The sequence below is a fragment of the Natator depressus genome, chromosome 1 (assembly GCF_965152275.1).
Source record: "Natator depressus isolate rNatDep1 chromosome 1, rNatDep2.hap1, whole genome shotgun sequence".
In the NCBI taxonomy this organism is placed as follows: Eukaryota; Metazoa; Chordata; order Testudines; family Cheloniidae; genus Natator; species Natator depressus.
This window is the reverse complement of record NC_134234.1, coordinates 184210425-184231643: the sequence shown is the minus strand read 5'-3', so window position 1 is coordinate 184231643 and position 21219 is coordinate 184210425. Positions and strand designations below refer to the sequence as shown.

Sequence of the window (21219 nt, the reverse complement as noted above, 5' to 3'; positions counted from 1 at the left end):
GGTTAGGGACTATTTAGAAAAGCTGGACGTGCACAAGTCCATGGGGCCGGATGCGTTGCATCCGAGAGTGCTAAAGGAGTTGGCGGATGTGATTGCAGAGCCATTGGCCATTATCTTTGAAAACTCATGGCGATGGGGGGAAGTCCCGGACGACTGGAAAAAGGCTAATGTAGTGCCCATCTTTAAAAAAGGGAAGGAGGAGAATCCTGGGAACTACAGGCCAGTCAGCCTCACCTCAGTCCCTGGAAAAATCATGGAGCAGGTCCTCAAGGAATCAATCCTGAAGCACTTACACGAGAGGAAAGTGATCAGGAACAGTCAGCATGGATTCACCAAGGGAAGGTCATGCCTGACTAATCTAATCGCCTTCTATGATGAGATTACTGGATCCTGTGGATGAAGGGAAAGCAGTAGATATATTGTTTCTTGACTTTAGCAAAGCTTTTGACACAGTCTCCCACAGTATTCTTGTCAGCAAGTTAAAGAAGTATGGGCTGGATGAATGCACTATAAGGTGGGTAGAAAGTTGGCTAGATTGTCGGGCTCAACGGGTAGTGATCAATGGCTCCATGTCTAGATGGCAGCCGGTATCAAGTGGAGTGCCCCAAGGGTCGGCTCTGGGGCCGGTTTTGTTCAATATCTTCATAAACGATCTGGAGGATGGTGTGGATTGCACTCAGCGAATTTGCGGATGATACTAAACTAGGAGGAGTGGTTGATACGGTGGCAGGTAGGGATAGGATACAGAGGGACCTAGATAAATTGGAGGATTGGGCCAAAAGAAATCTGATGAGGTTCAACAAGGATAAGTGCAGGGTCCTGCACTTAGGACGGAAGAATCCAATGCACCGCTACAGACTAGGGACCGAATGGCTAGGCAGCAGTTCTGTGGAAAAGGACCTAGGGGTGACAGTGGACGAGAAGCTGGATATGAGTCAACGGTGTGCTGTTGTTGCCAAGAAGGCCAATGGCATTTTGGGATGTATAAGTAGGGGCATAGCCAGCAGATCGAGGGACGTGATCGTTCCCCTCTATTCGACATTGGTGAGGCCTCATCTGGAGTACTGTGTCCAGTTTTGGGCCCCACACTACAAGAAGGATGTGGAAAAATTGGAGCGAGTCCAGCGAAGGGCAACAAAAATGATTAGGGGGCTGGAACACATGACTTATGAGGAGAGGCTGAGGGAACTGGGATTGTTTAGTCTGCAGAAGAGAAGAATGAGGGGGGATTTGATAGCTGCTTTCAACTACCTGAGAGGTGGTTCCAAAGAGGATGGTTCTAGACTATTCTCAGTGGTAGAAGATGACAGGACAAGGAGAAATGGTCTCAAGTTGCAGTGGGGGAGGTTTAGGTTGGATATTAGGAAAAATTTTTTCACTAGGAGGGTGGTGAAACACTGGAATGCGTTACCTAGGGAGGTGGTAGAATCTCCTTCCTTAGAAGTTTTTAAGGTCAGGCTTGACAAAGCCCTGGCTGGGATGATTTAATTGGGGATTGGTCCTGCTTTGAGCAGATTGGACTAGATGACCTCCTGAGGTCCCTTCCAACCCTGATATTCTATGATTCTATGATCTATTTGGGGGGTGCCCCATTGGTGGAATATGTGGGATCTATTTCCCACTCATGGTCTTGGAAGAACTGTCTGCTGAGTGCATCAGCAGTCACAATCTGGATACCTGGGAGACAGGCTGCTGTGACAGTAATCTGGGTTTGTATGCACCAGTTCCAAAGTTTGAGTGCCTCAGTATAAAAGGAGGGAGATCTGGCGCCTCCCGGGCAGCTGATGTAAAACATGCATGATATATTGTCCATCATGATTTTTATGTGCTTTCCTTTTATTAGTAGTAGGAATTGGAGATAAGCATATCTGACTGCCTTGAGTTCCAGGAGATTGATAGGTAGCATCGTCTCCTGCGACGTCCACTTGCCCTGGATCATGTAACTGTCTAGATGCACTCCCCACCCTAGCAGAGAGGTGTCTCATTATAACGACCGTTGGGGAAGGATATGTGAACAGAACAGAACGTTGTGATGGTTCTTCCACCAATCGAAGTATTGTTTCACAAAGGCAGGTACACAAAGGAGCATATGTAGACTGTGTTTGGTGGGCGAATAAATGGTTCTGAGCCATCCATGGAGGCAGCATATTCCAAGTCAGGCGTGCTCTGTCACGAAGGTTATGGCCGCAATGTGGCCCAGTAATAGAATGCAGTTCCTGACTATGGTTTGTGGACTGAGTTGAATCATGTTCACTATGTTGGAGAGGGCCACGAACCTGTGCTGAGGAAGGTAGGCTCTTGCTGTCACTGAATCGAGATGTGCCCCTGTGAACTCTAGGCTCTGTTTTGGGGTCAATGTGGATTTATGTATATTCAGTTGTAGACCAAATTGGAGGAAGAGGTCTTTGGCCTTGGAAGTTACCCAAGATGTCATCTCCATGGAGCAGCCTTTTAGTAACCAATTATCCAGGCAAGGGAATAGTAAAATATCTTTCTTGTGGAGTTGGGCTGCTACCACCAACATGACCTTCGAAAAGACCATGGGGCAGATGACAGACCTAAGGGGAGCACTCAATATTGGAAGTGATTCTGGCCAACAATAAAATGGAGGCATCATTTGTGAGATGGGTGGATAGCGATGTGGAAATACGCTTCTTGAGTGTCGAGGACTGAAACTCAATCCCCTTCCTCTAGTGAGGGAATTATCCTCTACCTTGGGCATCACCATTTTGAATTTCTACACCTTTACATAGGTGTGGAGTAGTCTCAGGTCTAGGATGGGTCTCCAGCCTCCACGTTTTTGGTACCAGGAAGTACCTTGAACAAAACATCTGTGCTGCATGGGGACTGGTTCTAGAGCTCCCCAACGTAAGAGGGTGCCTATTTCTTGGCACAGTATGCTCTCATGAGCAGGGTCCCTGCAGAGGGATGAGGAATTGGGGGAAGACGAGGTAGTTGGTGGAAGTGAAGTGGATTGCGTAATCTGTGGAGACAAATCTCCAAGACCCACTAGTCCGTAGTGATCAACTCTCAAGACTGCATGAAGTGGTGAAGGCGGTCACCGAAGGGAGGGGTCAGCTGCAATGGGGGAGGATGAGGATGGTAATTTAGACCCTTGACCAACATGTCAAAATTGCTGCTTGGAGATGGACGGGTCCAAGGCAGAAGGCTGAGAAGCGGATAGTTTCCTTCTCTGGAACCTTTGCCTTCTTTGGTGTGGTTCATACGCCTTCTGAGGGAGGAAGAATTCGGTGTGTGTGGGGGGGATCTCTGGGCTGTCTGGGACTTGCTGAGTTTGGTCTTATATGAAGGGGCGTAAATGTCAAGAGAATGCAAAGTCACTCTGGAATCCTTCAAGGTTCGCAGAGACTCATCCATCAATCTGCAAACAATTTAGAACCGTTGAAATTAAGGTCCTTGACTGGGATCTGAACCTCCTTAGGGAAATGAGAGAGCTGGAGCCAGGAGACTCTTCTCATTACCAATGCTTTGGCCATCGAACAAGCGGTGGTGTCAGCAGCATCGACGGAGGCTTGCAACATTGTTCTGGCCAATAGCTGGCCTTCCGCTATAATCACTTGAAACTGCTCCCTGTGTTTTGCAGATAGGTGGTCAACAAAGGACATGAGTTTGGTGTAGTTGATATGGTTATATTTTGCCATTCAGGCCTCAAAATTGGCAATTCTGAATTGAAGTGAGGCTGAGGAGTAAGACTTTCTCCCAAATAGGCCCAGATGCTTGTGGTCTTTATTGTGAGGTGTTGATTTAGTGTGGTGCTGCCTAAAGCTTTCATTCACCACATCTACCAGGGAGTTAGGTCGGGGTGGGAAAATGAAAACTCCAAGCGCTTTGCTGGGACATAACATTTCTTGTCTGTTCTTTTACATGTAGGCGAAACGGACACTATACTGGTGTGTGCCAAACAATCTTTGCTGGATGTAAAAGCCTCATTAACAGGTAATGCTATACAGGCCACTGATGGTGAATGGAGGATATTGAGCAGCTTATGATGGGGCTCCATAACCTCCCCGAGTGGAATCTGTAAGGAGTCTGCAAGTCTCTTGATCAGATCCTGGAAGTGTTTAAAATCATCCACCAGGAATGAGAGGGGAGACATAACTGCTTCATCTGCAGATCAAGAGATATTGCCTGTAGGCGAAACCTCTTCATCAGCTCTAGCCTCCTGCTCCTCAAAAGATTCCCCCTGAGGGTCAGGTCTTCTGGGGGGAGCAGGTAATGCCAACTGTTCTTGCCCATGGTGGGTAATACTGGATGTCCTAGAGAATTGTTGACTATAAACAGCCCAAAGTCCCAATATGGCCAAGGAGGAGAAGCATAACGCATTGGTGGAGGCACCCAAGGGTGCTCGTACCAGTAAGGCACTGGTGGTAATCATGGGCCGTGGACAGTCGCAGCTTCAGTCAAAGCCTCTGGAAAGGGAACTCTGAAGGAGTGAGGAAGAGAGCCCTGGACCGACACTTGTCATACCAAGGTGAGGTCATCAACAGAAGCCTTTTCTTCTGGTTCACTCAGGAATGATGGAGCACCTAGAGAAATCTGAGGTGAAATAATTGGTACCAGGAACACCTCAGGTGATCTGGATGTCCTCAATATCGAGAGCACGTCAGAGCTGAGCAGTCTCCGATATAAGCAGGTCCCAAGGAACATGGAACTCCTGAGGTACTGCGAGGGGCATCAGTTCCAAGGCTGACAAGTGTAGTACAGTAGTTGTGGCTGGCGGTGTTGCCGGTGCTGTAGACTTTGATGGTGCCAAGTGTTTCATGCACTCTGAGGGAGGTGCAGTTGGAGCCCGAGCGGGCTTCTTCAGTACTGAGGGAGCATAGGAAGAGCTCTTCTTTCTGCCTTTGTCTGATGCTGGTACTGAGGGTGTCTCTGAAGCTGAAGCCCTGCTGCCACGCTGGCTAGCTGTGCTCTGGGACCAGTGGAACCAGGAGCCTCGTCAGTACCTAACTGGAAAGCTGGTGGTGCCAAGGTAGCAACAACCTTGGCTTTTTAGAGGTAGAATCTCCACCTGGTGAACCTGGGGCACGTTCCTTCGAGAGCTTGTGAGAGAAGTCCTGTATCTTCCTCTTGGGCATCCTGGAAGTGTGGTGCTCCAAGATAGCAAACTTACCTGGGGACTGGTGTACAGTGGGGGCCCGTTGACCTGGATCAGAGGCTGGACGTAGAGAGCTCCCCAGCATATGGAGGAGAAGCTTAAATTCTCTGTTTTTCCCGGCTCTTGATTTCAACGCCAGGCAAAAGTTACACTTTTGAGTGACGTGCGACTCACCAAGGCACCGGATACATCATGAATGTCTGATGCTAACTAGGATCGCCTCCTGGCATGATGAACAGCATTTAAAGCCTGGGAGAACCAGGCATCGCCATCCAGACAGAAAATGTCTAATCATCTAAAACTTATCTAAATAGAGTATAGAAAAGAGATTTTTTTTTTAAGAAAGGAAAGAAGCTAGAATAAAGGAAATTATTGACTTTGATGAAGTAACATTAATATTAACACAACCACTAACTAACAGTAAGGTTGAGGAGATCTGAAGGGACAACTACTAGAGGTCAGTCTCAGGCCAAGGTGATTGAGAAGGAACTGAGGGTGGTTTGCCTGTGCAATGCTATATAACAGGACGGGGCACAAGACTAATGCACATGTGGGCCGAACAGACATTGCTATGAAAAATCTCCGATTGACAGCACAGGGGGTGCTATCGTACCTAGAGCGGAACACCTATAGGTACATTACTTGAAGAAAAACCCTACATTCCACAGCAATGTTAATTCATTGCATCTCCATGAAATACCCTTCATTCCCATCCCTCATGCTTCAAACATGTTACTATGGCACAGCTAAAATATTCATTGATATACAATTCATCAATGATTATTTTCAGCAATAATCCTTGTTAATTATGGATTTTTTTCACTATTCCCCAGACAGCCCAGCTCTATGAGCTTCAGCAGTTGTCTGAGCAGCCTAGCACAGAATCTCCTTCCCCTGCTCCACGTGTGTCTGGGAAGGAGGGAACTAGTAATCAGCTTCAGTGGCTCATCTCAGCTACAAGGTGTTGTCTGATGCTATATTCTCTAGACCAGGGGTTCTCAAAACTTTTTCTTGCTGAGGTCCCCCTCAACATACTATGAAAAATGCCAGAGCCTGGAGAGCGGGGACAGCGTGGGGCTCCAGGCTGGAGGGAGGGACCCTTGGGCATAGGCATAGTTTTACTTCTATTGGGAAGGGGGCAAGGGCTGGCAGGGCTCGAACCAACTCCGCTCAAGTTAAGTGCTGTGGCTTGGAGGAACTGGGTTTTAGCCACAGAGTTCTGCGGCCCCCCTAAAAGGGCTCGTGGACGCCCAGGGGGCCAAGGATCCCTGGTTGAGAACCGCTGCTCTAGACAGCCCAGATGGCCACCACACACTTCTGGCTCTATCCTTCCCTCACTGAAAGCTGGACTTGAGCTCTGGCTCCCTGATCTCCTTATCCTCCATCTGATTCTACAGAACAGTGACGGAAGCATGCACTGTAAACCAGTTAATTTCCCCTTTTTGGAAACAGTGCAGGACAAGAGACAGTTGAAAGCAGGTCAGGTCAGATAGGAAGCAAAATGCTGGAATAATAAATAACGAATTCAGCTGCAAAATCATGGAGTCCACAAGCCTTGAGTGAGATTAAAAGGGCAGTTCACACCACTCAGAACTACTGTTCTAGGTTCCTTGCAGACTCAGATGGGCATCAATTACATTAAGCTCATGTTTCCAAGATTATCTTTGCAACCACGAGGGCCAGAAACTTACTTTTTTTTAAAATGAAAGCTGAAATCCTGGAGTACAATTTTGTAGCAAGTTCCACAATCATGGAAGACACAGGGCCCTGGCTGAGATGCTACACCCTTCTATGTACTTCTACTTAGGTTCCAATTAAACTACTGAAGTCAATGGGAGTCTTTCAACTGACTAATTGTAGCTGGATAAAATTCTAATGCAGGGGTTCCCAAACTTTTTGCCGGCATGACCCCATTTTAATGAAGTATTTCCTGCCGGGACCCCAGACAACATGGAGGACACCATTTTGCTCTACAAAATGGCATCCTCTGCATAGCGTGACCTCACACCTCTGGTGTGTGCAAGGTCACGCCGCATGGGGGACGCCATTTAGTAGAGCAAATTGGCGTCCTCCACACAGCGTGACCTTATATGTATGGTGCACGTGAGGTCACATTATACAGAGGATGCTGTTTTGTAGAGCAACATAGTGTCCTCTGTGCACCGTGACCTTGCATGCGCCGTATGTGCAAGGCCATGCTCTGTGGAACAAAATGGCATCATCTGCACATTCAGGATTGTTGCAACCCCATCTGCTAATGGTGTGACCCCATTTAGGGTCACAACCCACCGTTTGGGAACCACTGTCCTAGGGGCTTGGAATATCCTCTGAGAAACCTTGGTGTTGGATGCTACAGAACCAGCCAGAAACTTTTTGCTAACATTTCTTTGTTGGCCAAATGAAGTGAGGCCCTACATTAAACTGGATGGCATTTTTGTTTGTCTGTAATGCAATAGATTTTGAACACTGCATTCAATCAATTCCAAAATTTCAAGTAATGTTCTAGGCATGAGTGAGTAGAACTCCATTGATTTTGGTGAAAACTGGAAAACTAGGAGGAAATGGGGGACAAATGGTTAGAAGACCTCTCAGCTTCAACCAGGTCTGTTATGGTCTACAGATTAAAGAACTAGTTGATGGCAGCCATTAACAACCTCAAGCATAACAATGGCCCCATCTCAGCTCTGCTCATTGTCTGAGTTTAAAATGTCAACATCCCGAATGACTTATCTCCCACAGAGAAAGAAAAGGATAAATAATGTTATGTTGTGGATAGGAACATATGGGGAGGGGGGTTGTGGAGGGGAGGAAGAGGGGGCGCACACAGAGCCCCTAGCATGGAGAGAGGGAGAAATGGAGGGGGCACAGAGTCCATGGCATGGAAAGGAGGGTGGCACACAGGGAGCTTGTGGACGGACTGGATGAATCTTGAGAGCTGCTAGTGTATGCAGTGAGCTTGGCCTGCACTAGCTACGAAGTGTGCAACCCTCTTGTAACTACCCAACTGGGAAAGGAATCTAGAGGACAGTTAGAAGTTATATGCGCGTGCACACACACACACAGCATGTGGTGTACATTTTTCCCCTCACGCCAGCCAATGATTCCACTAACTGTGTAGCACATATCCAAAAGCTATATGGGAATTGCTTCAAAGGCCTGTCGACCCTTGGACCAATGCTATTATTACTTTTATCCTCGTGAATTACCTGTCCCAAGAAGAGATAGGGAAGCTTGATGGATTTTGTAACAAGTGACTTAAGGCCCAAACCAAATAGAACAGTAAAGCAATTTTTCAGAATCCCACTGGATTTGTGGTGGGATTGTGAAGAAGTTCACAGACTCATTCACCTGCATCATTGAGCCACTTTTCCAGAAGTGGCTTTAACTTGCACATGTTTTTAAAGCTGAGGTTCAAGGCTTCAAAGCGAGAGATGGTAGTTTGGCTGAAGTCATTTCCATAGAGTTTGCCCATAGCGAGCCCAACATCACCCTGCACAGAGAGAGAGAGAGAGATTCATTAACATATGACTCTTAGCTATAGAAGTCTCTTCTACCACACAGAGGACACAAAGCACTAACTGAAACAAACATCTGTGGGCCCTTTTGGTGACACCACTTCTACATAAGGCTTCAGGTACACAGAAATTTGCTCAGTGCTAATAGGTTCATGCCAATCCAGATGATGATAAAAAAGATTTAGTCTTTCCAAGTTTCTCACTCTTTAATCTGAACTCTTTCCAGAATATCTCAGGAGTCTTTGGCTTGGTCTCCACATTAACACTGAGCACCACATCCCACCAAATATTAATTCAAGCATTTACAGCAAACACTATAACTCTTGGGAGCAGAACTGAAGATGTACCTACTTAACCCCAAAGAAGAGAAAGTCAAATAAAAGAATTGGGAAATACTAATTATTTCAGGGCAACAATTCAGTGTAACATCTTGCAGATGGTGAGAGGATCGGATTTGTCCATAAGCCAAGGTGCTCATCTTAACTTTTACTGGATTTTATATTTTGAGGTTCAAACTGAGGCTCTCCAGCAGATCTGTTTCAGAAGCAGAAGAAAAGTTAAACTATTCTCAATAATGGTCAATTATACCATCAACATCACATGTCTGTCCAAAGAGAAGTCGGGAAATTTACAGCCAGCCAGACCATCATTACCACTACATCTGGAATTATTACTTTTCCAAACTCAGGGTTTTGGCTCTGTATCAAGCATTCTGCTTGCACTCGCATTTATACATAGAAGGATCTTAAAGTGTTTTACGCACAGAAGTGGGCTATTATCAAATTAAATTAAATAGGAGGGAGTCCCATCAGTACTTGGACTGGAGACCTCCAAAGAAAACCCAGTGTAGCCTGATGCCTCAGAAGAAAATGTCTCTATTCTTTTAGTCAGTAGTGAGTTACCCATCTTGCAGGTGGCTCAAGAGCACTATTCTTCAGGAGCTATCATTTTAAAGTTTCATTGGAAAATTTAATTCTTGTTTGTGGTCACTAAAAATCCTTTGGCAGTTTTTGCAAGTGCAAGGGTCCTGCCCATGGTATATACTTTAAACCACCTTAAAGAAAACATCACGGTATAGAAGTAGTTAATATAGTTTAAATCCACACTAAAAAATTTAAAATTAATTTTACAACAGTGCTGAAAAATCCTAAAAAAGGAGATTGAGGGGGTTGGTTGGGTTGAACACAGTGTAGTTTAAAAGTGGTTTAGTTGGATTGTGAATAGTGCTTACTGTATTCTCCTCTAAAGCTAGTCCCACAACCCAGCCTGATACCAACTAAGGGAATGAAGAGTGGCTACTTCCAAGCCAGGAAAAAAGAACAGGCAGTCTAGTAAATTGCACAATGCATATAAAGGGAAAAAAAAGATACCAATGTGGATTTGAAAAGTGGACTAAAATGACTGATGGTTCACCAAGCTACCTGGTCAGAAGAGGAAACCTGTATGAACTGTGAGATGTTACCTCATATGTCCCATAATTCTGTGTATTTCAAAGCCCATTAACTGGCTCCCAGAGAGGCAATGTGGATGCTCTAGCAGGGTTTATGCAGCTGAAACCTTGCTATTTCAACCATTTTGGAGATGGATCCGATCATGCTTAGACTGGACAGATTTTTTATGAGGCTTGTGACAGTCTCCTGAACAACTTCCAACTCTGCTATTTATGCTCTTCCTACCAATATTTGCCCTTTGGTTTAACTTAAATAAGGAGCGGTTACCTACCTTGTACAGTATCTGGAGTTCTTTGAGATGTGCGTCCATACAGGCGCTCCACTTCGGGATGTGCACACATCTGTGCACTCCTGACTGGTGATTTTCATCAGCAGTGTCTGTGAGTCTCCACCTGTGCCCTAGATACCCTTATGCTATGGAACAAGGATATATGTGGGACGGACCCACTGCCACTCCATTTCCTTCTCAACCAAGGAAGTCCAGTGAGAAGACACAGACAGACGGGAAGTAGGGTGGGTAGTGAAGAATCCACAGGGGGACACATCTTGAAGAACACCAGTTACCGCACAAGGTAAGTAAGTAACCTCTCCTCCTTCTTCGAATAGAGTCCCTGTGGGTACTCCATTTCAGGAGTTTCCTGAGCAGTACCTCAGTTATGGAGGAGGGTGCTGATGAGGTAGATGGAGTACAGACTATAGAATGGCATCACTGAAAGCCACATCAGCTTTGGAAGCAGGCACAATAGCATAGTGCTGGGAAAATGTGCACCAGAGACCAGATGGATGCTCTGCAAATATGAGAAATGCTTTTCTCACATTTGCAGAGCATGCTTTTCAGTAGGGCCACAGAGGTAGATTGAGCCTTGGTGAAACAGGCAATTGCTCTAGAAGAGGGACAAGTTCCTGAAGTATTATAACAGGTCAAGTTACATCCCAAAACATATTTGGACAGTCTTTGGGTAGAGATAGGATTCCCCTTCATTCGTTCTGTGATCAAGATTAGCTTAAAGGACTTAGTCTGTTGAGGTAGAAGGTGAGAGTCTTTCCTACATTGTGTATGGAGGCTTGCTTCTTCTCTTGACGAGTGAGACTTGGGATAAAACACCAGTAGGTGAATTTCCTGATTAATGTGGAACCGTGAAGACACAGTGGTTCGCAGTGGTTGGGTGAGTAAAGATTGAAAACCTTTCGAGGGGTGGGGTGGGGGGGTGAAAGACTGTCCTGGCAGCCAGGTGAACCTTAATCAAGCTCAGCAATAAATGAGTGTTTTTTAAATTTGGAATGTAATTGAACATTTGGGTCAGGCAGGACTGGAGAGGAGCCTGGAAGCATTTCCACTTCTGCAGGCAAGTCTTCTTTGTTGTGGGTTTTCTATTATTAAGCAGTACTGTTTGTACACATCTGGGGAGCAGTCCTGTTCTATACGAGAGAGCCATTTAGAAGCCAGGCCTTGAGGTGCATGATGAATCCCAACTCCTGCGTGAGGAGATTTGCTGTCCAGGCATGGCCCTTCCACTTTTAAAAGTAGGGAGGCTATAGTCCCCCTGGAGTCCCACCCAACCCCAGTTTAGGCACCCGTGGTTGGTACCAGGGATCAAGTGGGCACTGCAGACCAGAGAGGATCTGGTAACTGCATCAGTACCAGAAGTAGAATCTTGGTTGGCTGGTGAGACGGTACTGGAGGATATGTCTATACAGGTCAGAAACTCTTCTCAGCATGCTCCATGGGTTTGTGTGGAACCAGTGACCGCGTCAGTACTGAGGATGAGCCACCATTGTATATGGCAGGACTGTAGGGTAGGTCAATTCCAGGAAGTAAGTTGATATCAGCAGAAAGTATCTCTTAGTAACTCTGAGCAACGATGACTCAGGTTCTTCTAGGATCCAAAGATTCTTGTGGAAAAGGAGCCTGGACGGTACCAGAGACTCCAAGTAAGGACCCTCAGGAGTTAGTACATTGGGTGGCACTGGAAATGGTACTGAAGTGCTATTTGTGCACTTTTCTCTGCTGGCTGTGGAAGGTAGTACCAATGAAGATTTCAGCTTAACTTTAAAGTCATTGTGTTTCAGAGGTGCTGGGTCCAGTGTCAACTCTGGTGTTTACAACATGGCTTCTCAGTATGTGGTGTGGTTTTCCTAGCCAGTACCAGGGTCTTGGTAACAGAGGAGACAGGAGCCTCAGAAGAACCCTTGGTTGGATGCAAGGTCTCCAGAGAGCTGGATCAACAGGTGATTTTTTCCTTCTTTGACCCCATTTTGGGGAACAGAATCTGTTTTTTTATGATCTGAGCAGTTCTGAGGGGTTCCCAAGATGTTTGTTTACTTCAGGAGCGATGATGGTCACCAGGGCTCTCTGAGTAATTGAATGCAATACATAGCAGGGGGAAAGGCGGTCTGACTCAGACCCTGCAGGTTTCAGGGAACATTCCAACAAGAGTTTTAGCCTGTTGTCCCTCAATTTTTAGGTCTACTTTTAAATCCTGAGCAGATGTTACATTTGAAGGGGATGAGAGTCTCTCCAAGGCAGCGGAGGCAGAAGCATCTGTTGCTGCAGGGAAAAAGACCTATGGCACGTGTGGCAGGGCTTGAAGCCCAGGATTGTGGGCATAATCTGTTACTCAAGACCATGAACTGAGGCCTGAGAAAAACAAATGAGAATGGAAGGCTGACTCCCCCACAAATACAATCTGTGCTAAATAACAGAAAGATAAATAAAATAAATTACTAACAGAGTAAGAAAAAATAAGCAAGAGAAATAGCAAGCAGCTTGGCAAGCTAACAGACTCTACAACACTCTCTCAAGCTGCAGGCAGTTGAGAAGCACCAGCAGTGGTGGCGACTCTGCTCGCCCGAATATCCTCATACTGGAGCAGAGGGATATCTAGGGCACAGACAATCTCCAATCATGAGTGCACGTGTAAGCACACATCCTGAAGTGGAGCACCCATAGGGATACTCCTTGAAGTAGTAGTTATTCATTTCTTTGTGAACATTTCCCCCCCAAAGATGGTATCATTTCAGTGGTAGGTGAAGGCATTACTGTATGGGAATTAGCGAAGAGTCAGTCACACACCACTGAAGTAGAGGATAAAGACACTTTGCAATAAACAAGTTCGATACACTTCATGGAACGACAATCCTCTTACAGAACAATGAAAACAAATATGGAGCACAATATGAGCAGTTATACTTCATTACAATAGTGTCATTCGTGCCAGAAGAGAGGTGACAAGAGATAATATTCCCATTTGTTTGTATTACATCACAAGATATTATAACATGTCAAATCACAAGTTCCCATAGTAGGAACACATCTCAAACTAGTCAGTGTGGATGTAGGTAATGTCTGTACAGTATTTCCAGGATTATCAGCTATCTCAGAAGGAATACTTTGTTTGGATTTAAATGGGTCAAACATGCATTTTTTTAAAAGAAATTAAAATTATATAAAACCCCCAATTAATCTGTTTTGGACACTTACTTTAAAATGATAAAGAACTATCGCAAGTAAAAACCAGCTTATTATATTACCCCCAAAATGGAATGTAATAGGCAATTAGTGTACAATGCAAACTAAACCCTTGTAATTATATTTGAAAAGAACAAAAGTAAATCCGATGAATTTGAAAATAACCTACGTCATTGGCAATGAATTTTTCTGTTATCCTTTGGCATGCAATCTAATTATGTGACTATAGGAAACCTTAGTAATAAGATCCTTAATTACTACACAATTATGTAATTAGGTAATAGTTATTAAAAACTGCCTAAATTATGTACATATTTACTCAAAGAATAAGAATGGATCAATCAAGTAAATACTATGCCATTCAGGACAGTTTTTTGGTTGTTCTTTTTAAATAAAGGGAAATTTAATACAAAAAGCTGCCTTTGTATTATACTGGGATTGTGATACTAAGCTCAAAAGCAAGGGCTGGTAATAGAATCCTTGAGTTATTGTGTCTGCTTTTTCCTCCACAGTACAAATTCAGGACAGTGTCAGTAAAGAGACTTAACCCTTAACTTAAAAATCCTGATTTCTGCTGCATAATCATTTCACAATGACATAGCAAGGCAGGCTAATTGTCACAACTGTGATGAGCACAAACTAGAAATCCTCAGTTAAGCAACACTATTCTATTCAATACAGTTTCTTATACCATGCTTATCACCATAATATTTGAGTCTCATGAGGGAGAGACTGAAGCATGCTCGTGCCAACAAAACACTCATCTTACTAAGAACAACCTGTTCTTGTGCGGTAATTAAGATTCTGGCAGGAACTTGTGAACCCTGATTTTTCAGGCATTTAGAACGTTATCGGAAAAATAAATCTGACCATGGACACATGCATTCAGCTACAGCAGGTTCACTTATTCTGAATTCACAAAAAATTGGATTGGCTGAGTTCAGACTTCTGATTTTTGTTCACTCCTTCTAGCAAAACATGCTAATGTTTAACAGCATGCTACCAGACTTCTTGATAGGGACAGAGGATTTTAATTTTTAAGGGGGGAAAAAAACACTTAATTTTGATTTTTTTCAAGAAGGAACTCCTGGATCCAAGCACAGCTTCACTCAGCAACAGGATAACAGAACATATAATCATACTTTGCACTACTAATAGCACCTTTCATCCAACAATATTCAATATACAGTATTCAAAATTACTTTCTTCAGCCTCATCCTGATGGGTTCTTGTGCTCTGACTCCACCCACCTAAACGGATTTCACCACCAGGCTTTAGGTAAGCAGACTAGTGAACCTTTGCTCTGGTGAGCCCTGTAGGGTGGGAGTTGCTTTCCCTTAATTTTGCTCCTCTATCTTCACTTAAACATTGCTAAATACTTAACGGCAAAAGTGGGTTTTGGTTTTCTTTTTTTGTTTGGGTTTTTTAGAACTCAGGAGTCCGGGCACCTACTTCCTTGCTCTAACTCTAAAACAGTTCCTTTTTTATCATCAATTATTTACATATGAACCTGGTGAAAGAAAGAAAGATTGATAAGCTTGTCTTCAGCGTATTCAATGTGGACACTATTCCAGAGTGGTGATCAAACCTCATATGCGTTCTTCAAGTTGACTATTTTCTTATTCAACTTGTCTTTTCACAACTTGTTTCTGGATCATCTTTTTAAGATTTCTCCTCTGCCATTTGAGTTCTCATTTGAGGACCCTTGCAAGCCTTAAACCTCAAATACAGAATCACTAATACTTAATAGGAAAATGTGTTCAAATGATAAAACCCTTCAACATATAAAGCAGCTTCATCACAGTTTTGACACCATCTTTAAATACTTAGAACGGTTATGTGTGCTATATGACTTGAGAAGTTGCATTTCCGAGAGCAGCTTTTAAAGTGTTTTGACCTATTTTTTTAAATCTTCTAGGCTGAACAGACCACATTCAATGACAGCCTGAGCTGGTAAATTCATGCACCTGCTGGGAAAATGTCTACCTTTTAAAACCAACAAGGGAGAGAGTAAGATGTGTATGGCCTTTTCCGTTCTTTTCTGATACAGAAGGGAAAGACGAGAGCTTAATTCTATTTAAGAAGGCACTGCTAAGAAGGGGTGCTATTGTCCCCAACCTCCAAACCTGAAAACTGGTTTAACCCTATACTGGAAGGTATAGGGTTACTCAATTTTACCTGAGTGAATCCAAGTTTGATCCGTCTTTGTTTGAAAGTCTTGGCAAACTGCTCAAGCTCCTCAAGGTCACTGGGCTCCTCCAAGCTGGGAGTCTCAATTCGCTTTGGTGTTGATTGGCTCTGTGGAAGTGGCTGAATGGGGGTTGCTGCTATTGTGCGTGTTGGGGTTGCTGGCTGTTGAGGGTAGGAGACAGGAAGAGAAAAAAAAAGTTTTTTTTAAAAACACAAAATAGTGGAAATAAATCTCACTCAGGAGTCCAGATTCCCACAGGAGACAGGTTGGATACTAATATACCTACCATTTCTAATAAATCCCAAAGTGCTCTCAAATTTATTGACATTGCTCAAATAAAGGCCATCACAATCCACTGTACTATATTAGTATACAGTCTTTCAAAAAGGACTGTCAAAAACAGCCAAGGAAAAACAAAAGATATACTGTACCAGTTTACTAATGCCTTCTGCCTGCTCCAAGAACAGTTCAACGTTACTCTAAATATTTTTCAATACTTTTGGAGAGGTTGGCATTCATCCCCTTTAATTATTTTAAAATTCAATTTACTGTGGGTGCAGCATCAAGTTGACAGCTCTACAGGCTCAAATCCTCTATTTTTCCTCAGAACAAGCTTAGCAGAGGCAGCAGCAGCACAAATCTCTCTAACATTTCCCCTTGTGAATGTGACACAACCTCGTCCCAGAGGCACCACTTCCGGGGCAGGGAGAGAGCAGTTTGCTCTCTTTGGCACCTCTGCTGAGACTGCTAACAAGAAGAGTATTTATAATGGAGACATTATATGGCAATAATTCCTCTTAAAAAAATAAAAACTCACAGAAAGGAATTTCTTTTAGGTCTCTGATTTTCCCAGCATAACCACACAGTTTCCTAGGAAACTACTGAAAAGTTTGCTATTCCTGACAATTAGCCTATAAAGATCATTTCCCAATATAAAAGTAGGAATACAGGGCCTCAGTAAGAGCCTGAGATATGTGTGCGCGCTATGGAAACCACAGTTAGGCTAGGTTTCACACAATCAAAATATATTAAGAGAACATCTGGGTTTCACAGTTAAGGTTTTGCACACAATCTGAATGTTGGAATTTCTTGAGCTTTGAGTGCTTTACTCCACCTCCTTGGGTGTATGCATTGTTAAAATGCAGAGCTGAATCCTCCTTTGGCCAAATTCTGTTCACTGCAGCTGAGGGGCTTGGGCAAAGATGGTTTTGCGCCATTTCTATGTCCTCGGCCCAATTCTGAAGCTGTTTATGCCCCCAATGCAACAGAGAGAAGCCTCAAGACCGCTCTAAATTGCGCTGGTTGGTAATAGCCTCCAAACGGCCGTTCCATAGCACTTCAGTGCGACAGCCATATCGCCTGCAAAGCTAAACCTCCAACTGGCTCACTAAGTTGGCTTTCTACTTGGTTAGTGCTAGTGATATTCTGCAATGCAGAGCAGGTGGTTCGGGGGGGCAGGATTTAGCCCACTGTCTTTAATTACATGATCACATATTATTGCTCAGATAATATACAATATTTTCAAGAACTGTAGATACATGTCGCACACTTTTTCCCCCTTAAATTTTTATTAAAGTTCTTTTTTTCCCCCTATGTTACACATTAGAGAAAATCTTTGTTAGGGACATGTGAAGCTCCCCAAGCTGTGAAGTAGAATAGCTAATTTCCACTATTCTACATTGCATATAGAAAATGTAGTAAGCAATACAAGTACAGGTACTATGTACTTTTCATATATGGCACTTTCACAGGCTGTAACAGACGCAATAGTATGTGCTACAAAATGCTACCTGCATTAAAAGAAAAACATTATGTGATAGTCTGTTTTTCAGAAATAATATGTGATCCTATAATTAGAGGCTACAGTAACACACATACACAAGCAAGCAGAGTTAAAGCTACAGGCACTTTAAAATTACTTTTCCAGAGTTTTGAAAGCTTAACCATAGAGCTTTAATAGCTTAAAACAATGTTTTTAAATTTCTTTTTTTTTTTTAAAGATATAAATCATGGAAAAACAGCTAAAAATTAGTTTTACTCTTCTGCTGACTTGCAAAAGATTGGCAACAATATCTTTGGCTAGAAAATAAATCACTTTGCCCCAGGATCTTTGGAAAACTTCCAGGAGAGAAACCCTTTCCTGCACACTTTAGGAAGCCCTCAGCCCTTTTCCTGTAAGTTTTAGGAACTCTGAGAACCTTATAAAGAAATGGAGGAATTGATGCAAATGTTCCTATGGACATGTTGCCTTAAGCCCCACACATCTGCCAGTTAAGCAACTAAATTAATTGCACACTCCTGAATAGTATAACCTCTTTTAGCTGTGTAAAGTATATTAAAAATTACTCTATATAACATGAAGTCTTCAGTCTTATAATTTTGTCAAATTAAAAATATTTTTCACTAGAACAATTAAAGGCACTTTTACTCAATGAGGGCTATTTCCATGCCAATATCAACATATAGCCCTTTAGGTTTTAAATCTATTAAAAACAAGGTTGCAAAACATATTTAATATAATGGGAAAAGGGTATTGTTCCACCACTCTACTTGTACTCAAAATTGACTCAACCATTTTTGTTCAAACTACTAAAAACTTCCACCTTCAGGAAAAGGCCAAGCATGGATAATTTCAGTCCAAAGAGGAAACGTTTTGGTAAATTATGAATGAATGAAAACAGGAAAATTTGAAGGGAAACTATTATGCAGCCTTAATATACAGATAACTATAACTGGAGCTGGCACTTCTGTTGTATTGTAGCCATCTAGAAAAGTGAGACGACTAAGTAGCTCAACTTCCATTCTTGCAACAAACATATATGTGCCCCTCTTGCACATTAGTTTGAGTGCCCCAAAGAACTGCTGAAAAGCTTCAGGAGGAAAACTGACCTGTGAGGTGAGGGTGATGCTTGGCTGAGACTGCAGGAGGTTGGCTTGGCTTTGCTGAGGTAGTTGCGTTAAGAGATTCTGCGCTTGCAGGAGACCTGAAAAGAGGTGGTTTGGCAAATAGTTTCAGAAACTTTAGAAGCTGACTGAAATGAAGCACTTAAAAAAAAAAAAAAAAAAAAAGAAGAAGATAGATGAAAGGCTGACATCTCCAATGTCTTTAATTCTCAGTCCACAACTCCCCTGCATTCCTCTAAAGCGTAGGGTCAAGTATCAGGGGGTAGCCGTATTAGTCTGTATCCACAAAAAGAAGGAGTCCAGTAGCACCTTAAAGACTAACAGATTTATTTGGGCATAAGCTTTCGTGGGTAAAAAACCACTTCTTCAGATACATGGAGTGAAAATCACATATGCAGGCATTACATAATGACACATGAAGATAAGGGAGTTACCTCACAAGTGGAGAACCAGTGTTGACAGGGCCAATTTGATCAGGGTGGATGTAGTCCACTCCCAACAATAGATGAGGAGGTGTCAATTCCAGGAGAGGCAAAGCTGCTTTCAGCCACTCCCAGTCCCTATTCAAGCCCAAATTAATGGTGTTAAATTTGCAAATGAATGTTAGTTCTGCTGTTTCTCTTTGAAGTCTGTTTCTGAAGGTTTTTTTGTTCAACTATAGCTACTTTTAAATCTGTTATAGAATGTCCAGGAAGATTGAAGTGTTCGCCTACTGACTTTTGTGTGTTACCATTCCTGATGTCCGATTTGTGTCTATTCTTTTATGTAGGGACTGTCCTGTTTTGCCAATGTACATGGCAGAGGGGCATTGCTGGCACATGATGGCATGTATAACATTGGTAGACGAGCAGGTGAATGAGCCTCTGATGGTATGGTTGATGCGGTTGTGTCCTCTGATGGTGTCCTTAGTTTGCAAATGGTGTTGCAAATTTAACACCATTAATTTGGGCTTGAATAGGCTATTTTTGCAGCATTACTTTGCCTGTGATGCAGACACAATAAGAGCTGACTGGGGCTGCGCTTATATTATATGTAGGAAGTGTTTCATCTAAAGATAGTACTATCGGCTTAATGTCTTGGAGGTGTCAATTGGTCTTCCCTTTCTGGTTTGGTACTTAAACAGTTAGTAGACAGCGGAGGGTTGAAGAGCCAAGTAAAAATAAAATGAAGCCACTGATGAAGGTGATTAAATGTTACACTCTGCACAATACATTTCAGCTGTTGGAACATCCCTTTAGAATGAATGAAGAATGAAATGGCTTTAGCAGACTAAAGTAGTATAACAAACAGAAGAAATATATCCAATCACTTGCAAATATAAAACAGAGACTGAATCTTTAGAAAGGAGTAATTATATCTCAAATGTTAGATTAGGTACTGAACATTCTTTAGGTTGCACCACAAAAATTGAGGTTACAGTAATTCCTCACTTAACGTTGTAGTTATATTCCTGAAAAATGCAACTTTAAGCAAAATGATGTTAAGTGAATCCAATTTCCCCATAAGAATTAATGTAAACGGGGGGCAGGGGGAGGAGGATTAGGTTCCAGGGGAATTTTTTTTTTTGCCAGACAAAAGACTATACATACACACATACAGTATAAGTTTTAAACAAACAATTTAATACTGTACACAGTGATGATGATTGTGAAGCTTGGTTGAGGTGGTGAAGTCAGAGGGTGGGATATTTCCCAGGGAATGTCTTACTGCTAAATGATGAACTAGCAACTGGCTGAGCCCTCAAGGGTTAACTCATTGTTGTTAATGTAGCCTCATACTCTACAAGGCAGCACGAATGGAGAGAGGGGAGACAGGATGGCAGACAGAGAGACACACCCTGTGTCTCTCTAAGAGAGACAGAGATGCGCATTTCCCCTTTAAGTACGCTGATACCACTCTTAAGTGCACCACCTTGTTAAGTTAATCCGCAAGCAGCTGATGCCAGGAAGGTCCCTCTGTCCTGAGCCCTGTTGTGTGTGTCCCCTGCTCTATGGAGATGGGGTAAGCGGGGTGCAGGAGTAGGGGGAGGGGGACACCCTGACATTAGCCCCCCCAGCAAGCAGGAGGCTCTGGAGAGCAGCTCCAAGGCAGAGGGCAGGAGCAGCACGGGGCAGTGGGGGGAGGGACAGCTGAATTGCCAGCAACTGATAGCCTGCTGGGCTGCTGCTGCACAGGGAACTTAGGGGAGCGGGAAGCTGATAGGGGGGCTGCCGGTCCACCCTGGTTCCAAGCTCCCACCAGCTAGCTCCAACGGGCTGCTCTTTCTGCAAGCAGTGGACAAAGCAGGTGGCTGCCAAACAACATTACAAGGGAGCATTGCGCAACTTTAAACAAGCATGTTCCCTAATTGATCAGCAACGTAACAATGAAACAACGTTAACTGGGATGACTAAGTGAGGAGTTACTGTACTTACCTGTAACTGGAGGTTCTTCGAGATGTGTGGGCCCTATCTGTATTTCACAGGTGGGATACGCACGTGCACCATTAGCCTGAGTTGAGAATATTTTGCAAATAGTGTCCATTGGCCCATACATGCACCATAGCTCTCCTCATGCACTGAACCAAGGGC

The 21219-nt window shown here is 43.5% G+C and overlaps 1 protein-coding gene across 4 annotated transcripts in view; it reads right to left on the bottom strand.

Annotated features, from left to right (window-relative positions):
- POU2F1 (POU class 2 homeobox 1) overlaps window positions 1–21219 on the bottom strand; it is a 180865-nt gene that overhangs the window by 20343 nt on the left and 139303 nt on the right. For all 4 annotated transcript variants that reach the window (XM_074972221.1, XM_074972230.1, XM_074972239.1 and 1 more), the window contains exons 8-10: window positions 18635–18729; window positions 15733–15906; window positions 8468–8609 (exon numbers count right to left, since the gene is read on the bottom strand). In XM_074972221.1, coding sequence (XP_074828322.1) covers window positions 8468–8609; window positions 15733–15906; window positions 18635–18729 — 411 coding nt within the window. The remainder of the gene's footprint in view (window positions 1–8467; window positions 8610–15732; window positions 15907–18634; window positions 18730–21219) is intronic.